Source organism: Canis aureus, chromosome 12, assembly GCF_053574225.1.
Source record: "Canis aureus isolate CA01 chromosome 12, VMU_Caureus_v.1.0, whole genome shotgun sequence".
In the NCBI taxonomy this organism is placed as follows: Eukaryota; Metazoa; Chordata; class Mammalia; order Carnivora; family Canidae; genus Canis; species Canis aureus.
In genome coordinates, this window is record NC_135622.1 from 45451540 (window position 1) to 45476468 (window position 24929).

A 24929-nucleotide genomic window follows, 5' to 3' on the forward strand; every position below is an offset into this window, starting at 1 on the left:
AAAGAGAAAAAAGTCACCATGTACAAATAAACACACACATGTATATCAAGAAAATAGAAAATATGCAAAACTACTACGGTTCTCATATCTATTTGTTTGCAAGGCAACATTTAATGTCTGGTTCCTTTCTCCCATTACTCACCCTACATTTCCTCTGCGCTCAGCTGGACTCCCAGAAGGCCAGGCTTCTTTTACCTGGTGGAGTGAGCTAAACCTAGATTCTGGAAGGATCTGAATACCAGATTGCCCTGTCTTCTTTGTTGTATTGTTACTGAAGTTTTCCCTTAATCCTAAATTTTTGGCATGGAAGAGGTAACTGAGAAAATCCTCTGGGTTCCAAACATGGTCGTCTTTGCCTCTGTTGTAAACCAGCAACCCAATGTCTCTTTGGTAATCAGGATCGATCCCCCAAGCCAGAGGGGTAACTCCTTTTTTTTGTCTGTTGATTTAGTGGCATAGAGATCCTGAAAAGCCAAGCTGTTGACTTACCTTCCAGTGGAAACATGGTGGTGGGGGTTATGACGTTCAGCACTCCTAGTGGGTTTCAGACATATGGTGCGGACCAGATACAGGGGTCAATGGGGGAGTAAGTGAAGAGGCTCTGGAGCTGGCAGGTGTGGACCATGAGCCACCTCCAGGGGAGGACTGATCCTTGCTCACGGCTGCCCCAGACAGCAGGCCCTACCAGGATTCACGTGGCTGATTCTCACATGGACCCTCAGCCTGGCCACCCTGGGTCCCTGACTCCAAGGGTGTGGGATGCCCATCTGGCTGCTATAGCACACACGGCTCCTGACTTGTCATGCTCAGAATTGCATGCTCCTTTCTGGAAGTCTGTACTGGCTCTTTTTAATGCCCAAGGACAACTTCAGCTCCTTACCAGCATCTATTTTGGGTATAAATCCTTTTTTTTTTCTCCTTGCTTTTGGGGCTGTGTCATGGTAACCATTAGTAAGAGCAGAGGAGTCTTATGCGACTCATCTCTGCTAGTATGGCTGCCATCGTGGCAGCAGGTTTGGTGTGATCATAAACGCTCACACTCGTGGTGCCCTGGCCTCAAGGGTGGTGTAAGAACCACAAGTCATCTTGTTGTGACTCCAGAGCCAGACAGATGGGCTTTGAAGTGGCAACAGGATGGCAGGACTATTGGCCTGTTGCCAGTGGCTTTTGGTATTCTATGTGCAGCTGGTGGTTTGGATGGGAGAGACGTTTCTGGAAGCCAGAGTAATGGTATGATGATGTGCATCTCACTCATGTTGAGAGAGAATGAGCAGTCCAAAGGAGAGATACTCACCCCCGCACTCCCACATCCAGCCCAGTCTTGTGATCGAGAGAGGCTGTAATGGGGGGAAAAGACTTGGCAGATAGACATCTCTATCTAGGAGACCCTGATCACTCCCATTAGCCTTCTGCTGGCCCCCAGCTTCCCAACCCTGGAGCTTATCACCACCCTGGGTGGCATGGGGCCAAGATTACTCTCCTGCCTTCTGTCATCCACAGGAGTCATTTGTACCTCCTCCCAAGCTCAAGTGGGAAATACAGCTAGAAGGCTGTTTTCTGTGGGCTGGTGTCATACCAGGGGCACGTAAAGCTGATCTGGGGTGTATGCTTAGCATGCTCATCCATGACTGAGAGCTGCCATGTGTGTGAGGACTTTGGAGTTAGATGGACCTGGATTCATAATCCTGCGCTGGAGCCTTCTACCTGTGTTACCATGGAGAGGCAATAAACCTCTCTCGGCCTCAGGTTCTCCTTCCATAAGATGGGAATAACAAGAGAACCTACTTCATAAACTTCACAGGATTGTTGTGAGGATGAAACGGAACAGTGCCTGTCTCTTAGCAAGTGCCTGGCACATGGTGGGTCCTCATACTATGTTTAGAAGGTTACATTGCTTACCACCTCCCCTACCCCTGCCCCCTACTGTACAGATAGGCCTAACCAGGAAAGGGAGGCTAACTGGAAACTTTGCTTTTGGACCAATCTGTGCCCAAAGTTAACATGTCTGCAACAGTCACATGTTAATGGTAAGAGGACATGATGGAGGGGAAAACTTTGGACTTCAAGGTAGGACAGATCTGGATTTGAATCTGGTTCCACCGTTTAATAATCACCTTGGGCAGCTTTGTAAGCCTCTCTATACTTGACTTTTCTCATCTGGAAAATGGAGGAAAAATAGTTCCCACTTCAAAAGGTCCAGAGTGAGGCGTAAGGATGAACGCGATGTTGAAATTGTAAAGCTCTATACACAGGGGCTGGCACATCGTGGGAGCTTCCTAAGTACCAGCTCCTGTTTGAGCGATGTAGGCTCAAAGGCACTCGGGGGATTTCAGGAAAGGAGAGAAAACTGTGGGCTGGATTAGTCAGGGACTAACAGTTGTTTAAATGTATTGCGTATTTTCTTATTTTCTTCGTGCCAGGCACTCTTGTAAGCATGCTCAATGCATCTCATTTAGAGTCTCACAACAGCCCGGTGAAGTGACTCCCTATTATTTCCCCCATTTTACAACTGAGTAAACTGAGGCTGTGGGCCATGGTTCTGCCCCCCGGTTGGTTCACACAGCTGATAGAGTAACCAGGTCAGGATTTGAACCTATGCAGGAAGAAGCCCTTGAGGAGGCTGAGATTAGCATATGAGTCAGGACTGTTAGCCTCGGGGCACAGACTCACTCACACCCCACTACGGAAAGCCTCCCATTACGGGGAGGTTCAGAGATGCCCTGCCTCCAGGTACAGCTAGATTCGGGGACCCAGACAATGACCACAGTTTGCCATCCCTCTAGCTTCAGCCCTTTGTTCTCGGGCAAGCCCTCCCCCGCAGGCAGCCGCTCCTGACTCACATCCTACCCCGTAGCATCTTTCCATTGCACCACCACGGTCCCGGGAGGCGTCTGATTGGCCCTGCCTCGTCACGTGCTCACTCTGCGCCTGGGGAGACTGAGGAGAGGTGCGGGGTCCCAGCGAACACCCCAAGCCCACTGGCGGGGTGGCTGGGGGAGGCCGCTAGGTAGCTGGAAACAAGCAAAGTCCACGAGGAGACAAGCTGACTTCAGATGGAGGCAGGAAGGAGGGCCTGATACAGAGAGAGTCAGAGGCTTTTCAGCAGCACAGGTGGAGGACTCGAGGTGGAGTGGAAGGGATTCTTAGGGCATTGACATTAGGTTTGTTTTTGGTGGAGCAAGGATTTAGGCTTGGGACGATCCTGGTTTTGCTTCTGGAAGAGAATACTTCTGTGCAGGCCCTTGTTGAGATGACACAGTGGGGTGACAGTGTCAGTGCTTGGTCGGGCAGGCTTGGAGGGGAGATTTGGGATGATCAGCAAGGGGAGGTGCTGATGAGCTGGGCATAGTGAGGAAGGTGGGGATGGTGCTGGGACAGCGTGGTGTGAGCTGGGGGTGGGAGGTGACGTGGCAAGGATGGCTGAACTGTGGGTCTCTGACTGAGGTGGGCTCTTGAGTGAGCCAGCGTGGTGGTTAGGGATGTAGGCAGCAGTGGCATGCACAGATGCAGTTTGGGAGGAATGTAAGGGAGGCGTAGCACGCTGTGCCTGGCCTGGGCCTGGTGGAAGTGATGTGCTGGGAGATATTAAACGTTTGGTGAGGGGTGGGGGGTGGCGGGGAGGGAGGTACCACTTTTATAGCTGGTGATGGAACTCTGTGTGGGTGTGAGGAGCTAGCTGGTCATGGTTATGCTGTGGGATGTGATGGTTTCATAGAGCAACAGAGGTAGAAGGGCTGAGCTGCACTCAGAGAGGAGGATGGAAGCCAAACCCAACCAGTGGTTGCAGTTGGGAGGTAAGCCCTTGTTCCCATCCCCTTTCTGTCTTCTTAAAATTTCTTTTCTATTTCCTCTCAGTAGTACATGCATATCATTTAAGAAGGCAGTACCAACATCTCTTCACTAGAGAGACGCTCCCACCCTCTTCCTCTTCTCAGAGGCAACCACTTTTAGCTGTTTCTTCTAGCAATTTTACATCTCACGTTTCTGAGGAATGTGCATATTTTTGACTCTTCCATTTTAGACATTTCCCATTGATTTCCTATTTAGTAAAGAAGAATGTTCTCTTACATGGCCACCCTTTCCACTCCTAAATAGTTCTTGTGGTAGGCATACTACTAACAGTACCCTACCAGTGCTCTTTCCAAAACGTTTTATACACATATGTGTATATACATGTGTTGTAAGCAGTTTAATGCCCCTCCCCCCCAAAATGGACACATCCTCATCCCCTGAACCTATAAATGTGTTATTTTATATGGCAAAAGGGACTTTGCAGTTAAGGGTCTTGATGTGAGGAGATTATCCTGCATTATCTGAGTGGGCCCAGTGTCATCACAAGGGGCATTAGAAATGAAAGACAGAAGCAGGAGATTGCAGAGGAGCTGTGATGGAAGCGGGGCCAAGTAATGTGATTGCTGGCTGTGAGGACGGAAGGGGCCATGAGCCATGGCATGGGAGCAACTTTTAGGAGCTGAAAAAGCCAAGGGAATGGATTCTCCCTAGAGCGTCCAGAAAGGAACGAAGCCCTGCCGATACCCTGGTGTCTAGCCTGGTGACATGAACCATTTTGAATTTCTGACTTCCAGAACTGCAACATAGCAAAATTGTGTTGTTTTAAGCCTTCAATTCTGTGGTAATTTATAACAGCAGCAGCAGGAAGTTTATGTATATATACACACATGTACCTCCACATGCATTGTGTATGTGTGTATATAGACACACACATATTTGTTAAATCAACTAATACAACTGTGTTCACAGCCAGACCTTATAGTATCTTGCAATAGTTTCCTTTCTTTTTCCCCCTGAAAGTTAATAATGACCTTGTCTCATCTGCCTTATTTTCTTTGTACCTTCTGCTAATTGCTGTCTCACCTTCGCAGCCATCAATGGGGCTCTCTGCAAGGGCAGTTACATCAGCTACGACATGTTCCAGTTCCCGGTGTCTGCTGTCTGGGTGGGTGACACGTTGTAGCGGCCATCCTGGGACTTCCTTTTGTGGTCCTCCTTGGCATTCCCTTTGCCTTCTTCCTTCTGGTTGGAATTCCTGTTTTCTGGATCTTGTGTCTTCCCTCATTTGGTTTACCCCCCTTCTTGGAGCCCATCATCTAGGACAGATAGCGGTCAGTATCTGAATCCATTCAGTTCCTGAGTTCGGATGGCGGAATGCACGCAGTGAGGGACACCTGTAGTTTTGTCAGATTAAAAAAGACTGTTCGATGGTCACAGGCATGGTGACGACAGCACTTAACAGGCCCAGGTCTTGAGTTACACTGCTTAGATCTGACAGTGGCCCTCGATGGCTTCATTTGACCTCTTTTCACCTTAATCCTGGAGAATCCCTTCCTTTGTCTTGTGTGTCTTAGAGGACATCTGCTCGTGTGTGGTTCTTGAGAAAGGAGTGTCTGAAAATATCTTTTTCTATTGCACCTAAATGATGATTAGTCTGCGGAAAGAATTCTAATGGGAGAATTATTTTAAGAATTCCAAAGGTATTGGTCCTTTGTCTTTTTGCTTTCCGCATTAATGTTGAGCAATCTGAAGCCATTCTGATTCGTGAGCCTCTGTAGGTCACTTTTATCGTCCTTTGTGTGATCTTTCTCTTCGTACCAGTATTCTGAAATTTCACAGTGATGCACCTTGTCGTAGGTCTGCTTTCCTCCATTGTGCGGACATGCAGTGGGCCCTTTCCACCGGTCCACTCTTGCCTTTCAGTTCTGGGAGATTCTCTTGCATTATTTCATTGATAATGTTCTCCCCTGTTTTTTTTTTTTTTTTTTTTTCTTTTCTTTTCCATAACGTCTGCTTTTCAGATGTGGAAACTTCTGGACCAGGTCTCTCTTCCATCCTCTCTACTTTTCATTTTTCTTGTTAATGTATCTTGAGCATTGAGTTTTGCCTCTCTCATAGCATGATTTGTATTTCTACAAATCTTTTTTGTTCTCTGGATGTACTTTTTAAACAACACCATGTTACTGTTTCATGAATGTGTAATCTTCTCTGTGCTTGAAGTGTGTCTTTTCCAAGTTGTATTTTGGTTCAGTTTGGTTTATTTGTTCTTGTGTCTATTTTCCAAGTCAGAGACTTCCCTCAGATGTCTACTGGTTCATGGTTGTCCTGTACAAGATTAAGAAGAGGGGACTGGGGAGCTGGTTGGAAGTTCTGTGCATGTTGGTGGGGATTGTTTCCTGGCAGATCCACACTGGTTGACCTAAGCAAGCCATTTGGACACCATTTGGGTTCTGGGGGCAGCATCCATATCCATAGGCCTTTCCTCTCAGACTGGTAAGATTCCCTAGAGAAGGTAAGGGTCTGGCTGCCAGGGTTCTGGGAGCCCATTGGGAGAAGAACTGGGAGCATTCAACATCAGGATTTAAAATACCTTTATCTCCTTAATTTTGTTATATTACCTTTGCTCTCAACTGCACTGGTCAGCTCTGTGCAAAGACACTGTTTTGTGTTCCCCAGAGAGGAAACCTTCAGATTCCTGGGGGAGGAAGTCTAGGGTTTTTACTTCTTTCACTCAGTCTGCTTTATTTTCAGACATGGGTCCTCTCTACCCCTGGTCTGGGGGGTACCTGTTGCTGTTGCCTTAAGTGTCTTTTAAGGATTCTTGTTATAAATTAAGTTTGACTTGATTTGAAATCAGTTTTGTCTGAAATTTGGCCATCACAAGTCTGCTTTCCAGACCCCAAAATTTCGTTGGTGGTGTCTCCTCTTTGTTCAGCCCACTCATGTGACTATATGTTTTTAAAAAAGCTTTCAGCGAAGTTGGATTTAGAAGGTGGTGAAACTGTCTGTGTATATTCAGAATCCCAGCCCTTCTTCCACAACACTTTTGTAATTGAAATAGTAATAATGGTGACTATGATAGTTGTGATACTAAACTTTTTTATGATGGGATTCCTTAAACGTTTGTTAAAGTTATTGTTATAAAGATTATTAATGGCCACTGTCTCCATAAATAATGGCCACAGTGGCCAGTAGGAGTATAAGGGAGGAAATAAAAGCTGCCTGTCATGGTGGTAGGGTTCTTGGCATGGATTTTTCTTTGGTGGTGGTTTTTGTGGTACAGCCCTTGGCATGGGTGAGGAGGATGCTTCAGTGCCAGGAGCAGCAGAGCCATGCTTGGCAAACGACCAGCATGGTGGACACATGTTGCTGTGTTGGGAACATGGGCCTCGGGGCAGGTCACTCCTGCTTGAGAGAAAAGGAGGCTTCTAAGGGCAGGTGGGAAGCGCTGTGTCTAGTCCTGGACTGTGGCCACCATCGTGGATCCCCTGGAGTTGTGCAGTGCGTGGCCTGCCTGGCCATATGCTGGATGGTTTTGGAGGATGCTGGGTGATTCTGAGGAACACTTTCTGACAGAGCTGTTCTCTTGAGTCACACAAAGGAACCTACAGACGGATCCAGGTCAGCTGAGTTTGCTGTAAGGGTAGCAGCTCAGATATCAGAGGGATATGTGGAGAAAGGGGAGGAGGAAAGAGCATTTCCCTTCCTTTCCGGGGTGTCTGCCCTCAGGGTCAATGCCTTGTGATGTTCTGCTTTTCCCTCCTACTTCCTTCCTCTTCTCACTGGCAATCAGAGGTTCCCTGAAAGTGGTTTTGTTTGTTTTTTTTTCCCCCCTCACAGAAGCTCGCTGGATATTTCTAGGCCTCAGTGTTGAGACAAACATCTGGCGGAAGGTTATCTGCCTCTTGTTTGCTTTGTGCCTGGGTCTTCATGGACTCCATGCTGGGGCTCTGGGGCTCCTGAAGGCGGCCCAGCCTTGTCTGCTTCCCCCCACTTTGCCCTAGGCGCCTCCCACAGCTTGGCGGGGCAGGGCTAGAAGTCGCCTTGTGGATCCTGTAGTCCAACTCGCCCATTTCATGGATGAGGAAGCTGAGGGCGGAAAGCCCGAGTCAGGACTAGAACTCACGTCTACTGACTCGAGGTCCAATGTTTTTTTCCAACCGGACTATGCCCCTCTTAGCTCCCACATCCTTTTGAAGGTTTTAATGGTGTGTTGGGGGCGGGGGTCATTGGACGTGTTTGTGCTAACAAGCCGTGTGTGGGTTGGAAGGGGAACCGCTGGCTGATAATGGAGGGAAGCCCCGTGGAGTTCTGGGTTGGACCTGTTCTCTAATGGACTCTTGAGAGTTGTTTCTGTGGGGTGGTGTGTAAGTGGAAGGACGAAGCTTCCCAGAAACTGCCCTCAGAACTTTAGTGAGAGAGATCTGGATTCAAGCCTCTGCTTTGACTCTGGAATGCGGACCAATCCTAATCTTTCTCCACTGTAAAGGAGGGATAGTCATAGTACTAGTAGCTGCCCAAAGGAAGGAGGGCCGGCCTGTCACGTGCTTAGCACCGCGTCTGACACATAAAGCGACACCCTCTGCTGCTGTCTACGCACTCGTGTGTTGGGGCAGCAAACACGCATGGAACCCAGGAGGATGCTGAGCTTAGAAGTCCGCGTTGCACCTGGAGCTTCCCCACGGCTCACCTGTGGGGCTTGGCGCACCTTTAGCCCAGGCAAAGTTTTAACTGCCAGGAGTCCCGGCCCCAGGGAGGCTGCTCCTAGCCCCAGCTTCCGCCTCCTCCACCCCAGGGCCAGAGCCCACCTCCCGGCGAGGCGCCAGTCCCTGGGGACCGGGCTGCGCCCGTGGGAGACCCAAGCCTGTGCTTTCTCCAGTGCCTGGTTTTCCAGGGAGCCTTGGCTGGAGGGGGATGGGAAAAGAAGCCCAAGAGGGAGGGGAAGCCGGGGAAGCAGAACGGGAACTGGAAGGGGAAGGGTGTGGGTGGGCCCAGATCCAGCTGCCTCCCACTTTCCTTCTCCTGCCAATCCCCTCCCTGCGGGCGGGTGCACTGGAGGCAGGGGCTTGGCCCGTGTTTCCTCCTGGGGGGTGGGGAGCCCGAGAACTCAGTGTCTCTGAGCCGAGGGGGTTGAATCTGCAACACCCCCACCCCTTGCTGAGGCCTGCGGCAGGGGCTTTGTTATTTTACTGGCTTGAGGCCCACACCTGAAGCAGGGAGGATGAAAAGCCCCTAAAATTAAGCCGTGTGGGTGCGGAGGGGCCTCCCCAAGCCCCCCCCCCATTTCCCGAGACAAATGGGGCCGATTGGTGGGGTGGCGGGGAGAGCGGCCTCTGGTCGGCCCTCAGTGTGGCCTTGGCCGTGGCCTCTCCCCACCAGGACGTCCTCCGAACGGCACTGCAAACCTAGGCCTTCAGCCTGGCCGCAGCCGAGTTCAACCTCAGCTTTCTCTGGGCCCAGGCGCTGGTCCTAAAGTGAGGTGACATTCATTTCACTACATCCTGTGACTGCAGCTCACTTCCTCCACGTGGTGGGAGCGGTGTGGGGGTGGGGGCGTGAGGGGAGGACAGATTAGAAGGAAAATGTAGCAGGGCTGGGGACCTCTGGGATTTCCCAGGGGGTGGCTGGGTGGGAGGGAGGGTGCGGGAAGCTTTCAAAGGAGAGAACAGAAGTGAATGAAGAGAAGGGAGGAGGCAGGAGGCAGTTGGAAGTCCCAGAAGTGGCGCCCACTGTGCCACAGCAACGCGGAGGCCTGGGGAGACTGTTGCCGCCTCAGAGGCAGGAGGCAGCCCTCAGGGAAGCCAGGCAGTACCCTGCCGGCTGAGTCGGCCTCGGTTGCCCCCACTCTGGGGTGCTAGGCTGGCCTGAGCTGCTGGTGAGCCTGGGAAGAGGAGCAAGGTCAAGGAACAGGCCTCACAGGGCGCCGAGGCCCTGGGGCTGAGGCAGGCGGTGGAGTCAGGTGGGGCCTGGGTTGGGGGTGCCCTGCCCTGCTGACCCCTCTTGTCTTCCCCCCTGCAGGTGGAGCCACTGGAAGCCCACACCCCACGCAGCCGCAGTCAGAGTCTCACCGGGATCTATGTCTAAGTTCTAACTCTTGCTTACAAAGACCACGATAATTCCTTCCCCAAAGCCCAGCAGCCCCCCAGCCCCGCGCAGCCCCAGCCTGCCTCCCACCGCCCAGCTGCCCGCGATGCCCTCCAGCGGCCCCGGGGACACCAGCAGCTCCGCTCCGGAGCGGGAGGAGGACCGCAAGGTGAGCGGCTGGCTCTGCCCAGGACCCTTTGGCCCCAGCTGGGGAGCAGGGAGGAGGGGGACGGCCCGTCCTCAAGTAATGACACCTCTGGTTGCTGAGCGCTGGACCGCGCAGCTCAGGCTTCCCGTCGGGGTCGGTGGGGAGGGCTTAAGGCCCTGTTCGGGCCAAGGCCGGTAGAGGTTCAGTCCTGGCGGTATGGCGGGAATTTGAAGCACGGAGTCAGGCTCCAGGACCCAGACTCTTACCTCCCCGGTGTTTGAGCAGAGGTTCAAGCCCAGGGTCTGCACAGTGTTGGGGGGTGGCCCAGATTCCTTTCTGGATTGGCCTCTACTGGCTCCGTGTCCTCAGGTGGGTCGCTTTACCTGTCTTAGCTGCCTCTGCTTCCCCGGGGTATTCAGTAGCTTCTGGGAGGCCAAAGACGAGTTCAAGGTGGCTCCATATCTATGAGGCCGCATGAGGGCTCTCCCTCTCAGAGCGCCAGGCACACGGTGACACCAGTCATCCTGGAGATGGTGATTTCCTGTCCCTTACCCCCACCCCCGGGCTCTAAGTGTCACTTCTGATCATGGAGCCAATGACATCCTTGTTTTCAGAATCCCCTGAGGGGTGGCTGAGGGGTGACCTCATCACCCTCCGCTGAACTCCAGGATGGGCCTAAATCAGAGGAGATCCCAGCAGACCCATAGGGATCCCTGCTCAGTCCCAATAGGCTGCCTTGGGACCTCACCAAGCTGTGTTCATCTATGGGCAAAGCCACCCCAAACCCCCAGCACTTGGACTCTATTTTCTCTCTCTGTGAGTGAAATGGTAACCACCCCCCACCCCACCTCCACCACCTTTCTTGGGAAGCTGTGCCAGCCACGGGCCTTTCTGGGGTGTCTTGTTTGTTGTGCCCTAGCCCCCATGGTCCCCTCTTCCTGAGCAGGAGTATGGGAGGGTAATGCTTGGTCGGGAGTATAGTTTGTCCTTCTGGAACCAGAATGGACTCCTGGCACCGGGTATGGGCACTCTGAGGAGTGTGAGTTCTGCTTGCCCACTCTCAGGGACAGCTCTGAGACCTGCTCCCTGTTCATTCTGCCCTATGCGTGCCCAGCTCCTTCCTGGGCTCCCTCGTCCTTAGAGCCTGTTTCTGTTTTCTGAGTGGTTTCCATCCATGTGGTACTTGGGAACAACCCTTGAAATAAGTGGGGCAAGGACAGATGGCCCTAGTTTACAGATGAGGAAGCTGAGCCCAGCTACTCAGTGGGGGGTCCAGATGAGAGTCCGATGGATCAGAACCTTCCCCACTGCCCCACTTGTGTCAGTCGTTGTGTGGACACACAAAGGTGTGCGCACTAAGCCCAGTCACCTGCCTTCCCAGCCTAGAATCATGCAGAATGCCCTAGTAGGGGACGCCTGGGTAGCTCAGCAGTTCAGCGCCTGCCTTTGGCCCAGGGTGTGATCCTGGAATCCCAGGATCGAGTCCCATGTCGGTCTCCCTGCATGGAGCCTGCTTCTCCCTCTGCCTGTGTCTCTGCCTCTCTCTCTGTGTCTCTCATGAATAAATACATAAAGTCTTAAAAAAAAAAAAAAAAAAGAATGCCCTAGTGGGGGATATATACCCAGCAAGCAGGGGAGAAAGTACTTGCTATGGCCTGTGGAGCCAGGCTTCTTGGGGCTACAGGTCTCCTTCTTTCTGACCCCACAGAAAAGGAACAGATAGTCCAGGTTATCCCACAGGCCTTCTGAGCTACTCCTGTCTCAGGCAGCAGTAGACCCACATTCTGCTGCCACAGAGTCAGGGCCACCTGCGGCTGACCCCCTGTGCTCTCCAATGGAAGCTATGGATAATTCCCTTCCTTCCCAACAGATCTGTTTTTGCTCTCCTGTTGGATTAGGTGACCCTGACTTCCCTGCCTGGTCTGAGGCCCTGACCGGTGCCGACAGAGCTCTGTGTCCATATACTTGTGGCTGGTGTCAGCTGCCCCCCACAGGTGGGGAAGGTGGGAATAGCCAGGCCAGGCTCCTCCTGTTACTGGACCGTGCTGCCCTAGATAGCAGAGGCCCTGGCTCCCTCGCATGGAGAGCAGCGGAGCAGGCTTTCTGATATGACAGTTCAAGCTAGAGAAAGAGCACTGGACAGAGTCAGAAGCCCCAGGTCCCAGGCCTGAGCGTGCCACTTCCTGGAGATGTGACTTCAGGCCATCTGGGGCTTGCGTTTGCTCAGCTGTAAAGTGGGGATAGTAACTCTAGCTGTGCCTGTTTTACAGGGTGGTTGTGGAAGTCAGATGAGGTCATGGGCATGGAAATGCCCTGCAAACAGCAAAGTCTGGTCCAATTAGGAGGGATTACGATTGCTATTATTATCTACCCATAGTAACTGTTCTGGCTCATGTGGCAACAAACACGCACCCAGCCCCAGGTCCCGGTGCTGGTAGGTGCTGGTAGACCGGGCTGATGGACGGGGGGCTGGGGCTTGGCGGGCGCTCCTCCTCGGCCGCCCACACCACAGCGCGCATGCTGGCTCACCTGGCACACCTCCCCGGCACCTCCGGGCTGGCTCCCACAGCAATAGGGAGCCGCCCAGGGAGGGCGGGTAGAGACGCTGACAGCCGCCCACGGCAGCCTGAGAAAGCCAGGCCTGGGGCAGAGGTGCTGTGTCACTGCAGAACGGGAAGATGGGCTTGGGCTGCAGCCCAGGGAGCCTGGCGGAGCTGCCGGGGGCACCTGGCACTAAGGAACTGGTCGGGGAGCCAGAGGGAAGAGGTGTGGCCACCCACTGGCCCTGCTGCGCGAGGCCCCACGTGCCCTTCCAGCCTCCTTCCCGGCCACGCCTCCACGCACCTTCCACTCTGGTACTTCCTGGAGCCGCCAGGCCTTTGTTTATGCTCTTTCCTCTGCCCAGTGTGCCCTTTCCCTAATTTTCACTGCTTTTCTCGGATCAAAGCCCTTGCTTCCTTCCGTCTGCCTTGAATTACAGTTTGTAGTGGACCCGGGGTTCTCAAAATGTAACCCCTGAAGCAGCAGCACCAGTGGCACCAGGAAAGGTTAGAAAATACAAACCAGAACTTCTGGTGGAGGGGGAGGGGACAGCAATCCGAATTCTAACCAGCCCTCTGGGGCCTTCTGGTATGGATAACACCCAGCCCCACTGCGGCACCTGGAGGGCAGGGCCTGACTAGCACAGAGTAGGTGCTCAGGAAGTACATTGTGGCTAGGGTAGGAAGGAAAATGAGAGTGGTGAGATCCCTTCCACAGGAGAACAGCCCGGGGCCTGGATCAAGCGGGCTGGGTACAGAGCCATGGGTGGTAGCCAAGGAGTTCACTTACAGCTGGGAGTGCATAGAGAGGTGTGCCCAGCAGCCGGTCTCCCTGCCGGCCTCCCCCTTACCCTGCCATCTGTATGTTGGATGGGGAAGGAGCTACTGGGGAGGCTGAGGCAGTGCAACTTCTAGGGGCTGAGCCCTGGGGCTCTCGCCAGGCTGGGTCAGCTGGGTAAATGTGGCCAGATTGGAGGAGGGGGAGCTGGCCTTATGGGGGGATAGGGTAGGGGGTGGTGAACAGCAGGGAGGCTCAGCAGGGAAGCCAAGAGCCAGGGTGGGGTGTCAGGCCCTACGTGGAGGGGAGGGTAGGGACAGAGGGAACAGGAGAGGGGACCAAGAACATTCCAACCTTGGGCTAGAAGGGCCCCCTCAGATCCCCAAATACGAATCAGCGCCTGGCCAAGAGTCCAAGCCCCAGGCTGGGCCCCCAATCGTGTTGCTCCCCTCTTTCTCTTTCCTCTGGCCTCAGAAACACAACAGCCAAGGTGCACTGAGTGCTGACTATCTGCCAGGCACTACTTTAAGCTCTGTGCTCACGTGATCTTATTTAATTCTTACGGTTGCTCCATAAGGTAGGCTATATTATTTTCACCACTCTTATTGATGACTAAATGGATGCTTAGAGACATGAGGTCACTTGCCAAAGGTCACACAGCTAGTGGGTAGCTAGGTGGTGGCGTGGAAGTCCGGCAGGCTCCGCTGTTGGCTGGTGCTCATCAGGCTGCCTCCTGGTGGAGGCCGTTACACTCCACAGTCCCACCCATCTTGCTTCTGCTGCAGGTTCCAGTACGTTTATCTGGACTGGAAGTCGGGATGGTCAGAGCATGCTTTTACTTGGGGTAGCAGCGCTCTTACCCTGGAGTGGAGGCTGGGGGCACTTCATCTCCAGTAAGAATCTGCAGACAAGGCTAGTGTGCACGACTGTGGGTGGCTGTGTGCAAGCGCATACACATACACTCCAGATACACACTGTTCAACAAAGACAGAGCTGTGGCCACACTGCTTCTTACTGTTCCTCTCCCTCCTGCACGCATTGTTTCTCTCTTCTTCTCTTCCTCTCTTTCTTTCTAGGGACCTTTCCAGGTACCCAGCACATAGTAGGGCTTCACAAGTCTGTTGGATGAACTGAATGAATATTCCCTAGTAAAAGAATGGGATGGGAACATAGCAGTCTTGCCTACTATCCAGAGGAGGGAGGCCCCTCCTGGACAGCTGGCTAGTAGGAGCAACAGCAGGGGATGCATATTTGTGCTAGGGAAGCACAGCAAGCATACCTGTGTGTGTGTGGGGGTGTGTATGCATGTGTGGCCAGTGCGGTGGCCGGGGCTTTTCCCTCACCTAAGTCCAACCCAGAGGCCTGGCAAGTGCCGACTTCCCTTGGGCACTGACCACTTCTTGCAGTCTGATACCCAAGCTACAGGGCACCTGGGGTGGGCTTTTCCCAGCTCCACTACTCCACTGTTCTTGCTGTTGCACAGGCCTATTGCACACTCCAGGCAGGCTCTGCCTTTATTACACTCAGATGTCCACACACCATCACTTAGGGCCGGCTCTTTGCTTTATAATAATCACTACAGGGGTTGTTTAAATAGCATTCCTCTTAGCACATTCAGTTACAGAAAAGGCAGCTTTACCCTTCCCTTTTCAGGAACACAGCTAATAATAAGGATGCATCCATTTATTTTTAAAGATTATTTTATTTATTTATTTGACAGAGAGCACAAGCAGGGGGAGTGACAGGTAGAGGGAGAGAGAGAAGCAGGCTTCCTGTGGAGCTCAATCCCAGGACCCTGAGATCATGACCCAAGCCAAACACAGATGCTTAACAACTGAACCACCCAGGCGCCCTGGATGCATCCATTTTTAACTCAGTGGAGTCGATTAGATGCTTGGTCCTGTAGAGCAGGTGTGTGATGCAAACAGTGCCCACCCCTGAGCTGACTGGAACCTGTGTTTTACTTCAGGTTCTGTAAAATTTTCCAAGTTAGATATATGACAGGCATACCTCAGAGATATTGTAGATTCAGTTTCAGGTTACCACTGGAAAGTGAATATTGCAATAAAGCAAGTCAAATGCATTTTTTGACTTCCCGATGCATAAAAGTTATGTTAGTACTCTACTGGAGTCTATCAAGTGTACAACATGTCTGAAAAACTTACATACCTTAATTTTAAAATATTGCTAAAAAGTGCTAATTGATCTTTCAGCAAGTTGTAAATCACTGATCACCATAACACATAATGTTAAGGAAAAAATTTGGAATATTGCAAGAATTACCAGAATGTGGCACAGAGGCATGAAGTGAGCAAAATACCCAGCAATAGACTTGCTGGATACAGGGTGCCACAAACCTTCAATTCATAAAACATGCACTATCTGTGTGGTGTGGTAAAAGGAGGTATGCGTATGCACATCAAGTTTGGGTAACTTGCAGTTGTGAGTAGGTGTCACTTGGGTTCTGGAGAAGGACTTGTGTTCGAAATGTGGACTCTGCTGCATGGCTATGTGGTCTCTAAGCAGGGAAATGAGAGGTTTACGTGAGCTGGTTTATATGGTGTGTGTGTGTGTGTGTGTGTGGTAGTGGTGATTTTTTTTTTTTTTTGGAAGATTTTATTTATTTATCCATGAGAGACAGAGAGAGAGAGGCAGAGACATAGGCAGAGGGAGAAAAAGGCTCCCTGTGGGGAGCCTGATACAGGACTCGTTCCCAGGACCCCGGGATCATGGCCTGAGCCAAAGGCAGAAGCTCAACCACTGAGCCATCCAGGCGCCCCCATGGTGTGCGTTTAACACCGGGGCCTGGCATATACTAAGTTAGTCTTGTGACTTATTTTGGAAAACTAGCCAGCTTGCTATCTACCTACCTAGCAATCTATGTATTTACCCGCCCAGAGTGGAGATGGGCAGATGGCAGTGGGTGTCCCAGGATGAGGGGGAAAAGGGGATGATGCCCTTCCTTTCTGGCACCTGGGCCTGGCCATGCCCTGCGGAGAGCCACAGGGCAATTAGGGATATTACTTGTAATCGTCCCACACACCGTTTGCACAGTATGGAAGGGCATACTGTGCAAAGGAGTTTCCTTGGCTTGGCAATTAGCTCACTTCATCCTCCTGATTGCCCTGGAGGCATCTCCTCTCATTATCCCCATTTTAGAGGTGAGGAATTGAGGTCTAGGGAGGTTAAGAAAGTTCACAAAGGTCACATGGCTATGAAGCAGTTTTGTCTGGATTCTTTCCTTCTATAAATCAATAAAAATCATGCCCTATGTAGTGTTGTAGTGCCTCCAGAAAGGAGTTCCCCGGTGGGGTGGGGATGAAATGATGGGCTGTGTAGGGCCAGCGAGGGCGGCCTTGGGTCCACGAGGGGGACACTCTACTTAGGTACTTCTTTGATTATGTGTTGTCTCTCTCTAAACTGAGTGTTCTATTTGCTTATCTCTGTATCCAGTACCCGGTAGGTGATGTATAAATGTTTTTGAGCACACCCATTGGCCTGGTCTCATGTTGGCCTTGAGGTCATCATGGCTGGGCTGCAGTGTGTTGGGTGTGTGCTTAGTGGAGTCTCCATTCTGGAAGGCGGTGAGGACCCAGCATGGCGCACAGGTTGTTTGGGAGGGCTGCAGCCCTGGCAGGAGGGCCTGAGAAAACCCACAAGTACCACCATTTTCAACCGTTTGGTACTTATGGAGCACCTGCTGTTGTGCAGGTTCCTGGGAGCTGTGGGGGCTTGGAGGGGCAAACAGAACATGGCCACTGCCCTCCAGGAGCATGGCCCTTTGGGAGGGATGGAGGCTTTCATCGATATGTATAGTATGAAGCGGACTAAGCATTTAATGAATACTTGTTGAATGTTGTTCAATAATTGAGACAGAGGGCTGATAGCCACTCACACCGCCACCTTGCCCTCCCTGCACATTCTCCAACAGAACGTCCTGCTGCCCACCTGTGTGTAGGCCCAGCCCGGGTGTGGGGCACTTGTGAGCGCATATGCGCAGTGTGGTGTGCAGAGTCCCGTGGCTGTCAATCTGCAGACCTGGGCCTCAGGCAGTCCAGAATGGGGCCTGACAGGGAGGCCAATTGGTTTCACTGAATTCCACGATCACAGACAGAGCCCCTGGAGGCCAGCCAGCCAGCTGGCCAAGGCTGTACGTGCTTCTTGTCCCAAAGGGTCTGGGCAAGCGACTGGCTGGATCCGGCAAGTTCATCCCCTCAACTCAAACACCAACTTGAGACATCTGCTCAACGGATGCTGGGTCAGTAGCATCCGGTGTATGTTCTGAAGGGAGCACGTACATCTGGCTGGCTGTTTCCGGGTGGGACATAGATCTCTTAAGGGGAGGGGTCCTATGTCCAGGCATGAACTCCTGAGACAGCTGTGTGGATGTGTACATGCGAGCGCCAGTGTGTGCCTTTACCTTAGCTTGCCTGCATGTTCATTGGTTTCCTGGTGACGCACACGGTGACACACACATCAGTAGCACATAGTGTAGTAGGGTGTAGTGCGGTGTTGCAGCAGATAGACCCATGAGCTGGGAATCAAAAGATTTAAATGTGGGTTCTAAAGCCTTTTTTCCTGGCTCTCTGATCTCTGCAAGTTAGATAACCCCTCTGAGCTTCAGATTTCCCGCCTGTGTCATGGAAAAAAATAATACGGCTCTGCTTTCTGTAAAGCAGAAGAATAAAATGAAACAATGTATGTGAAAATGCTTTGTTAATTACCATGTACTGTACAACTGCGGAGAGATTATTATCGTCACAGCCCAGCTCATCAGAATGAGAAGTTGTATGTGGCTTAAAATAATCCATCCAGCGAGCTGTGTTAAAATCTAGGTCAAATCATAGCCTCAGAAGTTTAGAGAGGCTGATGGTAACTACCTAATCTAACAGGCCACCAAATGTGAAGGTGCTTTGAAAGCTGTAAAGAGTTACATAAATGTAAAGTGACATGATTGTGTTTAAGCCTAGAAAGTACATTTTAGTCATCTTGTTTCTTGATTTGAAATCATAAAGATCAGAGTGGTACTGGAGCCTCATACACAGTTATATTTATGCTGGTTTGTGGATTTGCATGCCCACCTCTCTGTGTGTATGTGTGTGTGTGTGTGTGTAGGGGGGACTCTTACTGAGTACCTACTATGTGACAGTCACTCATCAAGTGTTTCTGAGTGCCTGCCTCATGCTAGGTGCATCGGTCTAGGCCCTGGGGATGCTGAGGTAAGACACAGTCCCTTCCTCCAAGGAGCTCGTGGCCTGTCTAGGACAAGAGCTGACAATTGCAGTGTTGGGTAGTGGGTACTATGGGAGAGAAAGGACCTATGGACTCAGTCAGAGGATCAGAGGAGGAAGCCCTGGGGAAGGAAATCTGGGAAATGAGGTGGAGAAGTAAGGGGTTTGCTGGTCAACCTGAGGGGGAGGTGGTTGGGGCAGAAGGAATGCCAAGGCACTGGAGAGGGAAGAAGTCCACTTTTGCACCTGGTGCAGTCCGTTGGCGATGGGTGGGAGGAAGGCCGTGGGGAGAGGAGACCAGGGCGGCCTGCCAGATCCTGGGGGCCTTCCTTCACACTGGCTAAGGAGCTTGGCTTGATCCTGCAGGCCCCTGGAAGCCCCCTCAGCAAGGGCTTAAGCTCTGCAGAGTGACATAATCAGCTTTGCATTTTGGAAAGATCAGAGAGCCCCATGTTCCTGAGTATCTCACTGCAGCAGGACCAGCCAGATGCTGGGGTTTGTCTGTAGCAGTGAGTGATGGCTGCAAATGCAGAATGCTGGGATTTGCCTGGGAATGGGGAGGGAGGGCCGGGGAAGGGGGAGGGATGCACTTTTGTGAATCCTTCTGGTCAGGATGTGTAGAGCAGAAGTTAGCGTGTACTTGAGGGGCTATCCTGTGTCAGCTTTTGATATATTACCTTGTTGAATTGTCACAGCATCTCTGTAAAGGAGATACAGTCCACCCCGTTTTATAGGTGAGGAAAGCAATACAGGGTAAATAGCCTGAAATTACTAGTGATCAAGAGCAGGCCAGAAAGTCCAGCTCACCGTTGCCACCCCCCACCCCACCCTCTCCAAATCCCACCCAACTAGAATGTCTGCCCCTCTCCTGCCACTTCCCCACCGTAGGGATTGACTAATGCAGTCCCCTTAGCTGATGGATGAGGAAACCAACCTGGGCCCATGTCTGTTCCTACTAAATTTGTTGCTGTTTTCCAGCTGCTCCAAGTCACCCTGGATCAGATTCTTTCCTTTCAGAGTATTAGTGACGCCGCCTATTCAGTGCTGCTTACAGATTTGATAAGCATGTTTTACATTCCTTTGCTCAGTCCCTCAGCAAAGATATTGAATGAAACCAGATCTGCCCCTGTGGCAGATGAGGGGATGGATGGCTTGATACGCCTCCTTGAGGAGCATGGCCCTGAGCCATCTTCTCACCCTCCTCTGTGTTATCCCCCTAACTTTGTGTGAACTCAGGCGGGCCGGGAGCAGGAGGTCCCGCCACCCTTCTCTTTGCCCTGTGATATTGCCACATCATGGAAGAGTGATGGGTTGGCCCCAAATAACATGCTTTTCACAAATCCGTACTTTAGGGCCTGATGGAATGGGCACGGGCCAGGAGTTGCACAGACCTAGGTTTGAGTCCCAGCCCAGGCTCTTTGGGTTGTGCCCGACACCTGACTGTTGAACGGGGGCCGTGTCGCACCTTGCCCTTGCCCCTGGCACAGGGTGCAGGCTCAACACACGGCAGCCTACCCTGATAGTGTGGTGATTTCCACACTATCAACATGTCGAGACCTGGTTAGGTGACATGGCGTCCAGGCATTCCTTCCTCCCGGGGTGTATTGCACTGAACTGAATACAGCGGGGTAGGATGTGTTGAGCATCTCCTGTGCATCAGGCATGGCACCGGTCCCTAAACGTGCCAAATTACAGCAGTGTCCAGGTAGCACGGGAGTTGCCTATCAGGGCACCACCACACCCAGCCCCAAAAGGGTGTCTCCACGTGCTGATGGAAGCCAGGGCTTGCCAGTCCTGAAATGTCAAGTGCCTTTGGGTTTTTTCGTTTTTTTTTTTTTTTTTTTTTAAGATTTTATTTATTCATGGAGGGGGGTGGGTGGGCAAAGGGAGAAGCAGGCTCCATACAGGGAGCCTGATGTAGGACTTGATCCCAGGACTCCAGGATCACGCCCTGGGCCGAAGGCAGGTGCTAAACTGCTGAGCCATTTGGGAATCCCCAGTACCTTTGTTTTTAGGTCATTGCAGTAGGGTAACTGTGTCTCCTTGTTGCTGTGCAGGGTCTCAGGTCAGTTCAGAATAAAAGAAAATCAGATGAATCCCTCTGCCAGAAATGCAGTCTGCTAAAGAAATAGTTCAAGCCTGGAATTTCTGGGCAGCAGGAGTCTTCCCAGACCCTGTGGCCACCCAGACTGATCCTGATGCACGTTGGTGCCCCCCTCTCTTGCCCATTGCCTTGTGCATTTCAGTCCCATGGGCCCCGCCATGAGGAACGGTCAGCAGCTTGGTCAGCAGCTCAGCCAGGTCTGGCCTGGTGCTTTCCAGGCAAACACAGCGGGCTGAGCCGGCCTCCTGCTGCCAGGGGAAATGGAAGCTCCCTCCTGTGGGGGGCATGTGGAGCACTCACTAAGTGCAGGACCCGTTTGAGGCTCTGGGAACTCAGCAGTGTGCAAAACAGACAAGAGGACAAAACATGGGACACCTGAGTGGCTCAGCAGTTGGGCGTCTGCCTTTGGCTCAGGGCGTGATCCTAGGATCCAGGATCGAGTCCCACGTTGGGCTCCTTGCATGGAGCCTGCTTCTCCCTCTGCCTGTGTCTCTGCCTCTCTTTCTCTCTCTGTGTCTCTCATGAATAAATAAATAAAATCTTAAAAAAAAGAAAAGAGGACAAAACATTTGTTCATTACTCTTCAAAACCTGAGAAGCAGGCAGAGTGGGCACCTTCATACTCCCCTTTTATGGACGAGGAGAGTGAGGCTCAGAGAGAGCGATACTGTGAGTAGCTAATGAACAAGCCAGGCTCAAACCCATTTTGGTCTGCTCTAAGTCCTGTGCCTTCGCATGACCTCACATAACCTCACATGGACTGTTGTTTTTGTTTTTTTAGAAGATTTTATTTATCTATTTGAGAGACACAGAGTGAATGAGAGAGAGCATGAGTATGAGCAGGGGAGGAGGAAAGGCAGAGGGAGAATCAGATTCCCTGCTGAGCGGGGAACCAGACGTGGGGCTCGATCCTAGGATTCCATGATCATGACCTGAGCCAAAGGCAGATGCTTAACCAACTGAGCCACCCAGGTGCCCTGTGGACTCTGTTTTGTGAATGCTGTTACCTAGTCAGAATGATCAGGATCGTGCTCATTTAGCAGCAGTGGAACCAGCACCATCTCGGCCTGAAATTCACTAGATCCAGTTGATCTAGTTGAACTGGATCCAGTTGATTCAATTGTGTATATCAGTTGAAACCCTCACCAAGGGACGCCTGGGTGGCTCAGTGGTTGTGCACCTGCCTTTGCCCCAGGATGTGATCCTGGAGACCCGGGATCGAATCCCATGTCAGGCTCCCTGCAGGGAGCCTGCTTCTCTCTCTGCCTGTGTCTCTGCCTTTCTCTCTGTGTGTCTCTCATGAATAAATAAATAAAATCTTAAAAAAAAAAAAAAAAACAACTCACCAAGATTAAGGTCCTTTGGAAATATGTCCTCTCCCTGCAATCCAAATGATCATTTCTTATACAGGGGTGTCTCCAGGGGTCTCAAGGAACAGCCCAGAACCAGAGGCCTGGCCTACCATGGGGTATGTGCCCCAGCCCCTCCACCATCTGGCGGTTCCCCCTGTAGCCTTTCTGCCCTCACAGCTTCTCTGCCATGTTTTCCTGAAAAGAGCCTGTCAAGGGTCTCTGGTCCTGGTATAGACTGTCTCTCCATCCTGGACCCTCCCCTCCCGCCCACAGACGGGCAAACCACAAGCGATTTTGAAATCACAGAAAATGAAAGTTGAGTGGGATGTTGAGGGACATCTTGATTAAATCCACAGGGAACCCGCACACCTTCCCTTTTACTCTTCTGGGGCACCAGTTGCTGCTCGGGGTTGGCATCCTCCCCAGGGAGGACTTTGAAGCCATCTTTGGCTCCTGACATCATGCAGTGCTCAAAGAGCTGCCTGTAGTCCCTCTGCTGGGTCAGGGTCCCTTTCTCCTTCCCCAACATTGTTTCTGTTTGTGATTAGTCATGCTGGAGCCGGCTGAGTCAGAAGCGACCCGTGGGTGGTTTGTGGCCGGGCTGCTGGAGCAGTGAGGCAGGAGGACTTTCTAGGTTTCTGACTGTGCTCCAGGAGACAATGTTGCAGGGCCCGGCCCTCATAGGTGCTGGATGAGGTGGGTCACGAAGCGAGACTTCGGGTCCAGGGCTCAGTGAATTCAGGGAGGGCATCAAGATAAACCCCAGACAATGTCTGTGAGATGCTCCTGTGGGGTGACAGACATGCGGGGCAAATGCTTCTGGCAGGTGTATTCTCAGGGGCCGCGACAGTCCTCTTATCGTTTGCCACCGTCCTCATTCCAAGTGTTGCATGTGTTTCCAGTTGCTAAATTTAATAATTCTTTTCAGGGGATCTTACTCTTTTCAATAAAAGTGACCCATTAAATATATAACTAATTTAATTTTTGTACCTGTGTAAGATTTGTTTCACATAAATAAAACCCTATCCAGAGACACGCTTTATGTCAGAGCATGTGTTGTGATTCTGTGGCTGAGAAAATGTGTCCACCAGGAGACACAGCTGCACGGTGCCAAGTTTGCAGCATCTACCCTGAAGTCCCCCAAGGTTTTATTTGTTGACTGAAGCTTCACCAGGCAAGACACAGATGAAAGTCGCCCCTGCTGGGGTGGTAGGGGAACAGCCTGACATGGCTCTGGAAATGTGGCTGTCATGGGATGGGGGGACAGGGGAGGAGTCCTCTCGGATCCCGCCCTGGCTTCATAGGCTGTGTCTGTACCCACAGGACGGAGAGGAGCAGGAGGAGGCCCGTGGCAAGGAGGAGCGGCAGGAGCCCAGCACAACTGCACGGAAGGTGGGGCGGCCTGGGCGGAAGCGCAAGCACCCCCCGGTGAGTGTCATGGCATCCCTCCAGCACGCAAATGCACACACGTGCACACATGCATGCTCTACACGCAGTGATATGTGTCCCGCAGGCGCCTGGGGACATTAAGACTGGGCAATGTGATGCACCCCTCCAGCTGCAGAGCTCACTGACATTCCCCAGGCTTTGAATCCTACCACCACCCTCACAACTTTCCTGTTTTCTGCATTGAATTGGAAGGCCCTAGAGACCAGAGGACTTGCACTGTGAGTTGTGGCAGAGCTGAGATCTGCTTCCAGAAGAGTCAGTAAGACAGCCTGATGGTTTCCACCAGCCCAGCCCTGTGGCTTGGACAGCGGGACTTGCCATTCCCTGGCTGGCCCACCCAGGGCCCTCCCCTTGCCATCCACACACCCACCCTGGGCCTCAGCCCCACCTGAGGACCTGGAAGGGGCGAACCTGTGTCTTGGAGTCTGATCAAAGTGAGGAGAGAAGCAGGCTAGCGGGTGCCTTCAGAATAAAGAATGAGAAGGAGACACTGTTTAAGTGTGTGCTACGGGGCCGGCCCCAAGCCCAGGCCTCTGGAGGCCATAAGCCCTGAGTCTGGGAGGAGCCCCAGGGTTGCCCAGGATGAACAGTGCTCTGGAGGGTACACCCCATGGGCTCAACAAGCCTGCCTACCTATGCCTTAGACTCAGAGGCAGAGTGATAGTTCCTTGCCAGCCCCGAAGACAGCTGGTTCCTCTCTTTCAGCTCCTTCCAGCTGAGAATGGGAAAGCCCAAGCCAGTAGGCAGTGGGGAGCAGGAGGTCAGATTTGTAACTGGCCTGTCAAGGAGATGTTCCCAGTGGGGCAGGGTTTTCTCCTTTGGACTAGAGAGTCACGGTGAATGGTGGCCTTAGTGAAAGGGACAGCAGAGGGAGGGAGGGCTGTGCCAGCTGGAGGTAGGAGGGCTCTCAGCCAGAGGGCTGCACCTGCGGGTACCAGTGCCAGTTCTACTGGAAGGTTGGGAGGGGCGGGGGGCAAGCAGAAGTTAAGTCATTTAATTGGTAAGTAATTTTAAGCATTTTAATATTAAAGCAAACATGGATATTTTATGGCCTGTAATGAAAAATTCACACGAAGTTGAAAGATAAAACAGGGGACTTCAAAGGAGTTTCCAGCTTGCAGCAGACTCCAGGCTGTATTCCCAGGTTCCCAGGGTGCCCCCCTCCTCCCCAACTTGTGGGAGAAGGTGGAGGGCCCCAGTGCAGGCTGGAGTGGGAGGGGGAAGGGGAGCCAGGCTGAGTCAGAGCCCACCGGTAATTCCCCATCTACATGTGTGGTCATGATCTGTGGGCTAGAGCTCCGCCCCTCATCCAGGTGCACGGGGGACCACAGCCACCACCTAGAGCAAATAGAGACCCAGCAACCCTTTGGCTCATCCCTGTGAGTCACTAGGACCCAGAGGGAGGGCACATCACCGAGAGGTGGAGTAGGCCCCCGGGACAGAAAGTGCAAG

At 52.1% G+C, this 24929-nt stretch overlaps 1 protein-coding gene across 1 annotated transcript in view; it reads left to right on the plus strand.

Annotated features, from left to right (window-relative positions):
* DNMT3A (DNA methyltransferase 3 alpha) overlaps positions 1 to 24929 on the plus strand; it is a 102922-nt gene that overhangs the window by 16441 nt on the left and 61552 nt on the right. The window contains exons 2-3 of the mRNA XM_077843888.1: positions 9811 to 10045; positions 23352 to 23456. Coding sequence (XP_077700014.1) covers positions 9983 to 10045; positions 23352 to 23456 — 168 coding nt within the window. The 5' untranslated portion in view covers positions 9811 to 9982. The remainder of the gene's footprint in view (positions 1 to 9810; positions 10046 to 23351; positions 23457 to 24929) is intronic.